Raw genomic sequence first — 10,624 nt, forward strand, 5'->3', positions numbered from 1 at the left:
TCTCGAGTTGAGAACAATTTTGAGAAAAAATGTGACAATTTTTAAGAAAGATTTCATAAAACTTGTGGTGTAGGTTGAAAATAAATAAATAGAAGTTTGAATGTTTTAATATAACAATTTTTTATTATTTCTTATTTTAAAGTATTATTTTTTTTTGGCGGAACTATAATTTTTTCAAGTGATTGTAATATTTGAAAAATAAAACAATATTTAATAAAAGATAAAATAATGATTTTTAACTTGCAAAACATGAACGAACCAAAATGAAAAAGAAAATTGGAATTATCACCACACACGAATTACCCGCCAAAAAAGCCCTTGTTCCCGCCATCACACATATGCTTGTATAAAAAAGTGCGCCAAGTCTCTCACATAGCGACGACACTCGAGAGCGCAGCAGCCATGGAGGTGATTCAAAAATCCCGCAAACGAAACCACAGATCTCAACCCGTCTCTTCCACTTTCACCCGCAGCAGATCCCAGAGTCTCTTACACCGGAGCCGCTCCGGTCAGATCCGTCCCGATCCCATCCGGGGTAAGGCTGAACCATGTACCGTTCTCGTTCCAGTTCCAGTTCCAGTTCCAACACAAGAGGAACTCTATCACGTTCCCGTTCATTTTGCTGGAAACAATGCATCGCAAGAATTTTCCGAATCGGAATACAAAACTCTCATTCAGGATATTTGCAAGGACTATTGCGAATCGGATTCGGAAGACAAAGATCTCGTTAAGGATCTTTGCAAGAAAGCGAAGCTTGACGACGGTGACCTAGCTTGTGCTACGGCGAAGGATCTTCGTACGAGGCGAGTTTATTCGTTTTTGTCCAGCGCAGGTGCTTGCTCCGATCGGATCGGAAGTGCGTTGTCCAATCGGAGTGCCGTTGATTCCGAGCGGGAAGTAGCTGAATCAGAGTTTGAATCGCTGTTTGTGGATAACGGGGATGCACGTGTAGACGATGGGAGGGTCTCACTCACTGAGGTACCTGTTTTAGGGTTTTCATGTGAATCTCGGGATTTCAACCGGGGAAACATTGAATCATCATATGAAAGTCCGAAATTGCAAGTTCACAAGCAAATTGATGAAAAAAATGGTGGCTATTGTTTGGAGAAAATTGATGATTTGGGTGAAGAACCCGTACAAACAACACCACCAGATGCTGTGATAAGTATTAATTTGGAAGTTAATGGAGCTGCGAGGAAAACCAGAGAGGCCCTCACTGTTAAAGATACCCCCCTTGCTGTAAACGCAGAGGAAAATTCAGGCAAGGGTTTTTTTGGTACCAAAGATTGCCAGTTAAACAGCCATGCTCTCAAGAGCAAATCTGTAAGCGCCTTTAATGCTTTCAAGTTATTTTCATCGTATCTTATGATTTAGTTAACATTTTTGTTCAAAATACTTTTTGCTCTGAATTTTGTCTACGATGTCACCACCTGTGCTGCTAGTTGATATGAATCTTGATGACGTAGGTACTCAAACCACGCTTGCCAGGGAAATTGTTTAAAGCTCCAGGTTCAGTAAATTACAGAAGGCTAATGGAGATTATGGGAGATGATTTCGGTAATTGTTTTATGCAGAAAATCCTGTATTGTTTATTGATGGCATACGTGTAGGTCATGATTTAGCTTGATATGCATGATGAAATTAATTGGTTTTAGACATGATTTTGAAAATAGTTTCCTGCAGAAAAATGTTTATTATTTATATATTGTGAATAGTGTAAAATGTAGATGATGATTTAGTCTGATTTGTGCATTGGAACCAATTGGCTTATAATTTTATAGGTATACTGAATTCGGGTCATTGCCTCAAAGATAAGAAGGTTATGGATGCACATGGGTTTGAATGTCCTTTGTCATCTGATAGTCATGACGAAGCTTCTAAACCTGAAACTATGACTGATAGTTTCACCATGCTTGATACTAATGGGCCAAAGCTGACATCCTCACCAATGCAATTAGATATTGCTAAAGTTAATGGTGAATGTTTATCTGGGCCATCCAAGGATGATGAATGTGTGAGTGATTCAAAGGCGGATCCAGCTGCAGGTTTTCTTGGTGCCAGAGATGTTGGTAATGCTGGGGCTACTAATCACAGTAGTTGTGTCTCAGAGCAGCTTGGTGTTTTGAATAAAGATTCTATACCAGCGACACATGATCCTGAGTTACATGATTCTTCAATGCTCAATGTAGACCAAACAGAGAGCATGTCGAAGGATGTGTGCCCCAAAGCTGACAAGAGGAATATGCCTCTTAAGAATAAACATGTAAGAATCTGGCATGTGCTCAAATCCTTATTTTCTACCAATTATAGGGTATACTGTTTGATTCAGGTCTTTTGAGGGGTGTAGAGATGTTTAAACTTTCAATTTAGCAGCTAGTGAACTTTCTAATACCTTCTGTATTTACTTTTGATGATACATACATATACATCATTTTACTTTTGTGTGTAACTTAGATATACCATGTTACCTTGGATGTCTTTGCAGGTGCACAGACCTTATTTGAATGGGAAGCTGATCAAAACCCCAGGTTCAGTCAACTATAGAAGGTTGCTTCCATTTTTAAAGAATTGTACTAAAGAAGACTCTGGTAACCACTGTGTTTTCAGTCGCTTATGCAATATTAGTTATATACAGTAGATTTTATTTAGAAATGGACAATGAAGGTACTAGCTGATTTTGCAGGTACATCAAAATTTGGTGACCAGGCTCAAGACTCAGGTTTGTATGCAAAGGAGCTTCCTTTGCCATCTCAAAGTGAAGAAGCTTCTATTAACATACAAATGGCAGTCAGTGGCTCAATGCAAGACAAAGTTGACCCTAATGCTTTGGCAAACAGTGTTGTAGTTAATCCTGCCAATATGTTAACTCATTGCAACCTTCCAGAGTTGACATCTTCCCAAGACTTCTCTGAATTGCCAATGCAATTGGAGGCAAAAAAAATGGTCCATGAGTGCTCATCTGAATCCTGTGTTCAGGCACATTCCGAGAAGGCTGCAATTTCTTCAAAAGACGAGTGCTTGAGTGAATCAAAGACTGATCCTTGTTCAGTAATGATGGATGTTAACTGTGCTAAGATTGTCACTGAAGCTACTAACCACAATGGCTTTACTCAACTGCATACCACTATATCTGAACAATGCTTTAGCGTTACACCATCAAAAGACCAAAATTTGCTTAATATTAATGATGGTATCTCCAACCTTTCCTTTAAGCATCATTCCAGCGAAGCTCAGGGATTCACTTTTGAATATGATAAAAGTAAGGAGTTAGTGAATCTGGAGAAGTGGGACTCTATTAGCAGCTGTCCTCCTGAAGGTCAGAGTCTATGTCAATTGGATCCTAATATGCTAGAAGTTGAGGAGAACGAAACAAGCAGCCATGCAATTAGCAAAAATGATGATAATGTGGTTTTGAGTTGTGTCAGTATCTCACATGAAGTACCTAGACCATCATCTGAGAAGATTATCTCTGATAAATCAGAGTTACCAGACATTGCAGAGGAGAATGAAACAAATAGCCATGCAATTAGAAAGTTTGGCGATTCTGTAGTTTTAAGTGTCAACATCTCAAATGAAGAACCTAGGCCACCATCAGAGAAGATTATTTCTGATAAACCAGAGTTACCAAACATTGCAGCACATGGTGGTGACATAGCAGAAAGTCTTCTGAATGGCTTGGTTTATGCCTCAAAGATGCCTTCAAAAGGAACCAATGACAAAATTGCTAGTTCTGTTGGGGAGATTGAAAATGGATCTGAATCCAAGACCACAGTGGTAAGGACCTCAAAGTCTTAATATTATCTCCAAAAATAAAGTTTTTATCCCTCATTATTATAATACTTTTTCCTGTTGTGTTAATTTTTTTTCTTAAAAATATATTTGATTGTCTTTTGAACAGGTTCTAAATCGTAGTCCACGAATGAAGTTGTTTAAACATGCTGGGTCTTTAAACTACAAAAGAATGCTTCCGATTTTCTTGGAAGCTGTGAAGTCTAAATCCTGTAAGTATCAATTCTTATTGTATTGAAAGATATGGTTCTGTAAAAAAGTTCAATTTCAGTTTTTTAATCAGCATCCATTGTTTATAACTAAACTTACTACTTTTAGGTGCTTCAAATAATGATCATCAACCAAAAGTTCAGAAGCTTTTGGATCATACTCCAGCTGCTCCAATTTCAGATTCAAACTTGTTAGTAAATCTGATAAGTGCTTCAAATGACCGTGTTCCTATGGATGATACATGCGATTCTGGTGCTCAGAAAGAAACAGAGTTGCAAGCTTGTGATTTAAATAATGATAGTTCAAGCCCAAAATCTCAACTACCAGATAAACAGATCCTATCAAATGGACTTGACAAGCTAGAGAATTTAATCAGTTCACCAAAGTCTGTTCAGAGAGACTTACTAACCACACCTTTAAGACCTATAACTGAGGAAGTTATGACTATAGAAGAAGAGGCCACACCTGCTTTGTCTATTGGGGAGAGATCACCTGAAACACTTGGATATTCTCAGAGCTTGTCCCAACTTAAAGTCACAGATCAACCTAGTGCCCCAAGTGTTGGTTTCCAAAAAGGAATTTTGAGAAGAAACCCCAGAGGATGCAGAGGGCTTTGCACATGTTTAAACTGTGTTTCTTTCCGCCTCCATGCAGATAGAGCATTTGAATTTTCTAGAAATCAGCTGCTAGATGCTGATGAGGTCGCCCAAGACCTCATGAAGGAACTATCCCATCTCAGAAACATTTTAGAAAGAAACAACGATGGTGTCAATGACACTCCAGTTTTTGATGGAAGCCAAGTGAGTGCCACATGATCTTTCATTTTCTTTTGGATGGAGATTGACAAAATATCTTTCATTTTCTAATGTTTCTTCTCTGATCATTTTATCATTCTTAACTATATCTGTACCGATCCACACCTCTTTATATGCCAAATAGTGATAACGTAGCACAAAAATAAGAAGAAATCACTAATCAAATTAAATTTTTTTTTTATCTGTATATTTTCAGGTGAAAGAAGCTTGCAGGAAAGCATTTGAAACAGAACAACTGGCAAAGGAACGGCTTAGCCAGATGAATGATGATCTTAACATGCATTGCAGAACACCGGTATGTGTCATAGTTATTGCTAAAGTTAGTTTATCCAAATATACAGTTAGTTTATTTAGCTTATTTTGTGCAGAGTCTGCTGCCACCAAGTGTTAAATTTTCAGATCAAGTTGAAGAAAAAGTCATTCAACCAGACTCATAAAAATGGCCATTTGCATCCTACACTATCTATCGTCTGAACAGACATTTGTTTCTAGAAGTGGAGCAAGTTCAGCTTAATGTTGATGCTTGATATTTCTAGCAGTAGGGGGAAAGAGTGACAGGGAGAAGAACCTTACAGAGATTTGTTTTAGTTCCACTTTTTCTTGGGTGTGCTGTAGATACTTTTTTACAGAAGTTGATAATATATTTTCTTTATTCAAAGAAAGTTGGACTTGTTTTTTTTTATTATCATCGAACACTTGAAGAAATGGAGCGGGACCACTCATACAAATATTGGATCCGGATACTTGGACCTATTTAATTTGTTTTTCTTCTTCCAATCTGTCCCTTGACAAGTATTTATTTTCAAAAACTACTTTTCATTTTCTAATCTTTAAACCTCCACCATCTAACTGATAATCAAATGTAAACGAAGTAGCAAAGGTTCTTCCATTTGCATATTAGCATTTTTTTGCATAGGTAAATGATATGTTGAATGATTGTGTTTTTTTTGCATAGGTAAGTGATATGTTGAATGATTGTGTTTTTTTTACATTATGAGAATCGTTTGCGAACTTAGCTCAAGTCATGTATGTAGGGTCTGAATTTCTAGTTCTTTTGAGTATTTAATTTAAGTATGTTCACATAAAATAAATTTAAGTGTGTTAATGTAAATTCAATTCCCCTATCACATGCAATTTGCTCTCTCTCTATATATATATATATATAAAAGTATTTGTCACATAAAGGATTGGTTAGAATTGTTTTTTTTTGAATAAACACAAGAAATTCTATTAGGATTCCAGAAAAGAGGAGAGAAGAGAAGATGAAGAAAAATAAAAAATAAGATTGGTTAGAATTGTTTTTCACTTACTCAATTAGGGGTCAAAGATTACAAGTGAATAACAACAATTAATTTCCCTAACAACTTGAGAGAACTAGTCTATTTATAGACTATTAAGTTAACTTAAGCTACATACTAACTTAAATAATTGGGCTAAACAAACATGTCTAATTTGACATGCTAACAATCGTAGCGATTTCGACCACTGCATGCTTGAGCATACTTTGACTACAACATGACTACATGCTAAACCTATGTCGAACCAATAAACTATCATTGTCAAGGCTAGACTTTAATCCAAATTCTCACAAATACAGCGGAAAAACTTACAGCTTGACAATGTCTTGGTGATCATATCAACCACATTGTTATCAGTCAAAACCTCCAGTACTTGGATTTCTCCACGCTTGATTATTTCTAACGAAATTAAGCCTCATATCAATGTGATTGGTTCGCTCATGATAGGTTGAATTCTTCGACATGTGTATTGCACGTTGACTATCATATTTAACAGTGATAACTTGACCTCGAAGTTTCAGCTCCTTAGCAAAACCTTCAAGCCACAACACTTCTTTCACAACTTCAGTGAGAGGAATATATTCCACTCTAGTGGTTGATAAGGTAATAAACTTCTGAAATGTTGCTTTCCAACTGATTGGTGTGCCAAACATAGTGAACACATATCCAAAAATAGATTTTCCAGAATCCATACATCCCACATAATCATAGTCGACAAATTCTTCGATTTTGACTTTTCTATCATCACCACATGATCCACCATAAATAAGTACTTTGTTCAGAGACCCATTTATGTACCTTAGAATCCACTTTAAGGATTGCTAGTGCACCTTCCCAGGATTGACCATATACCTGCTTACAAGACTCATTCTGTACGCTATGTCTGACCTCATACAGACCATAACATACATCAAAGAACCTACTATACTAGCATATGAAATGTTATTCATATAAGCTCTTTCGACTTCAGTACTAGGACTTTGAGTCAAACTCAACTTGAATAGAGGATTAGTCGGTGTTACAACAAACTTTGAGTTCGACATACCAAACTTGTCAAAAGTCTTCTTCAGACACGTCTCTTGAGATAAGCATAACCTCTACTGCTTTCTATCTCTTCAGATGTCAATTCCAAGAATCATGGAGGCAACTCCCAGATCCTTCATGTCAAACTTCTTATCGAGTTCAACCTTCACCTTCGTAACATCTTTAACACTATTGCTTGCTATGAGGATATCATCCACATAAAGCAATAAAATAACAAGTGGATTTTTAGGCCGAAATCTGAAGTAAACATAATGGTCGAATTGACTCCTAGTGAAACCTATGTGTGCCATAAACTTGTCGAATCTCCTATTCCATTGTCGAGGAGATTGTTTCAGGCCATATAACGACCTATTCAACTTGCACACATAATCTTCCTTTCCCTTTTCTGCATACCCTTCAGGTTGCCTCATTATGATTGTTTTTATATAGATCACCATACAGGAAGACAATTTTCACATCTATCTGTTCAAGTTCTAGGTCAAACTTCGCCACCATAGAAAACAACATTCAAATGGATCTATGATGCACAACAAGTGAGAACACATCATTGAAGTCAACACCTTCTTTCTTAGTGAACCCCCTAGCAACCAACATTGCCTTAAATCTCTTTGACGTCACTCATTAGATTCCTTTCTTAACCTTGAAGATCCACTTACAGCTGACTAACATAGCCCCTGCAGGTTTCTCGATCAACTCCCAAGTCTTATTATCATGAAGATATTTCATCTCATCATCCATGGATTCAACCATTCAATCTTATTTCAACTCCTCACAACTTCTTTGTAATCTCTAGGTTTTTCATCAAGGACCTCACTAGTAGAGATTAAGGCAAATGCTATGAGATCTGCATAACCAAGTCTCTAAGGTGGCTTGATGACTCTTCTCGACCTGTCTCTTGCCAGTAGGTAGTCATTATCAATTTCCTCAAATTCGTCAATAACTTTTTCTTCTTCTTCGACTTCATCAGGGTTATGCAATTCAACATCAACATGCTCCACCTCAACATGAATCTCTCCCTGTTCTAGCTCTTCTTCAGAGATCTCTACATTTTGACCAACATCATCAGTTTTCTTGAACACCATTTCTGCTTCATTGAAAACTACATCATGACTTGTGATACACCTCTAGTGATCTGGATCTAGGCCCCACAATCTATAACCTTTGACTTCTTCAGGGTATCCAAGAAACATACATTTCAGAGCTCTAGGTTCGACCTTGTCTTGCCTAATGTGAGTATAGGCTAAACAACAAAATACTATAAGTCTGTCGAGATTAGGTGGATGATTCGACCAGACTTGTTCAGGTGTTTTCATCCCTAAGGAAGTCAAGGGGCACCTATTTATCATGTATGTTGCAATCACACCAACTTCTTCCTAAAACACCTTATTTAATCCCGCACTAACCAACATGTACCTCACTCTTTCTAGAATGGTTCGATTAAACCTTTCAGCTGAACCATTTTGTTGGGGAGTTCCTACCATAGTTTTGTACATTGCAATACCAGATGCAACATAATAGTTGTCGAAAGCCTCATTGTAAAATTAAAGACCATTGTCGGTCCTCAATCTCTTGACCTTTCTGCTAGTTTGGTCTTCGACCAGGGTCTTCGACCAGGGTCTTCCAACTTTTGAATTTTTCAAAAGTTTCATCCTTAGTCTTCTGGATGAGTACCCATAACTTTCTACAATATTCATCAATTATGCATAGGAAATACTTTGCACCTGAGTGTGAAGGATTCCTTGCATACCCCCAAAGATTAGCATGAATGTAATCAAGGGATCCACATGTTCCTTGTTTACCTTTGTTAAACAACATTCAACATGATTTACCAAATACACAAGGTTCATAAAACTCCAGTTTTTTGACCGTGTCACCAAACAACGAATTTTGTATCGAAAATTCGACCAGGCCTATTTCACTGAGATGACCAAGTATCTTGTGCCATAGATCAGTCTTTGACACAGGTTTTGTGGATGCCACATCTGCTGAACCACTTACAACCTCATCCTTAAAGGTATACAAGCCTTATTTCTTCATTCCTTTTAAGACTTCATTCAACCCCTTCATTACCCTTAGGATGCTTTTCTCTCCTTTAAAAATATATCCTTTCTTGTCAAATCACCAAGAGATATCAAATTTATCTTAAGATCAGGTACATACAGGACATCAGTTAATAACCTTATTGACTCATCATGAAGTTTGAATCTTACAAATCCAATACCTGCGATTTTGCATGCTTTGTTGTTTCCCAGCAACACTGATCCACTTTATTGATCACATAATTCCTCAAACACATCTTTGTTTGGAGTCATGTGCCAAGTGCAACCTGAGTCCATAATCCACTCTTTTCTAGAGTCTCTGCTTGAAACCACTAGGACATCAGATGATTCATAATCACTTTGCACAACGGCTATATTACCATTACCCTTTCCACCATGACTTCAATCAATCAGGGCACACCTTTATTGTGCGACCCTTCTTCTTACAATGATAACACCTAATAGAAGGGGCATTTCCACCATAAGAATTATGTAGAACTTTACCCTTCTTCTTCTCAAACTTACCATTTTTCTTCAAGAATTTCCCCTTAATGGACAAGCCTTTACCAATTGTCGATAACTTGTGCTCATTTCGTCCGTTCAAATCCTTAAAGTACAAGGTTGATTGTACATATAAAAGGTCAATGAATCTCTTCCATACAAGAAAATTTCTTTGAAATGAGCATGGGACCAAGGTAAAGTACACAACAACAAAAACGCTTGATCTTCATCATCAATCTTGACCTCAATATTCTTAAGATCAAGTATCAACTTGTTGAACATATCCAGCTGCTCAGCCAAGACTTTTTCTTCACTCATCTTGAATGAATACAAAACTTGCTTCAGGTAGAGATGATTTACCAACGATTTTGTCATGTACATACCTTCGAGTTTCGTCCATACACCAGCTGCAGTTTTCTCCTTTGAAACCTATCGGAGAACCTTATCACCAAGGCTCAATACAATGGCGTCATGGGCTTTCTCGATCATCATTGTCTTCTCCTTCTCCGTTAGGGAAACATCCATCTTCTATGATCCTTTCAACGCTTCTAACAAACCTTGCTAAACTAGTAGGCCTTGCATCTTCAAGCGCCACAAACCAAAATCATTCACACCGGTGAATTTCTCAATCTCATACTTTGTTAACGACATCTTCTCCTCCACGCTCACCACACCGGTTTGTTGTAATGAAGTACCATCAAGAACAACTTGAAACTATGAGAAAAATTGAGTTTCTTGAACAAACACAAGAAACCCTATTAGGATCTCACGTAAAAGAGAGAAAAGGGAAGAAGAAGGAGAAAAAACAAAACCAAGATTGGTTAGATTTTTTTCTTTCTACTCACTTACTCAATTAAGGCTCAAAGGTTACAAGTGAATAACAACAACTAACTCCTCTCAACAACCTGAGATAACTAGTCTATTTATA

General features: G+C 37.3%; 1 protein-coding gene across 1 annotated transcript; it reads left to right on the forward strand.

Moving 5' to 3' along the window:
- The first annotated feature begins 353 nt into the window (after positions 1-353).
- LOC127101605 (uncharacterized) lies at positions 354-5,567 on the forward strand. The gene is made up of 9 exons (XM_051039060.1): positions 354-1,323; positions 1,467-1,557; positions 1,782-2,263; positions 2,486-2,588; positions 2,684-3,774; positions 3,899-4,001; positions 4,108-4,799; positions 5,011-5,109; positions 5,183-5,567. Exons 1-9 carry the CDS (start codon positions 403-405, stop codon positions 5,249-5,251), a joined length of 3,651 nt encoding a protein of 1,216 aa, XP_050895017.1. The 5' UTR covers positions 354-402; the 3' UTR covers positions 5,252-5,567.
- Positions 5,568-10,624: the final 5,057 nt, after the last annotated feature.

This window comes from Lathyrus oleraceus, chromosome 7 (assembly GCF_024323335.1).
Source record: "Lathyrus oleraceus cultivar Zhongwan6 chromosome 7, CAAS_Psat_ZW6_1.0, whole genome shotgun sequence".
NCBI classification, from domain to species: domain Eukaryota; kingdom Viridiplantae; phylum Streptophyta; class Magnoliopsida; order Fabales; family Fabaceae; genus Lathyrus; species Lathyrus oleraceus.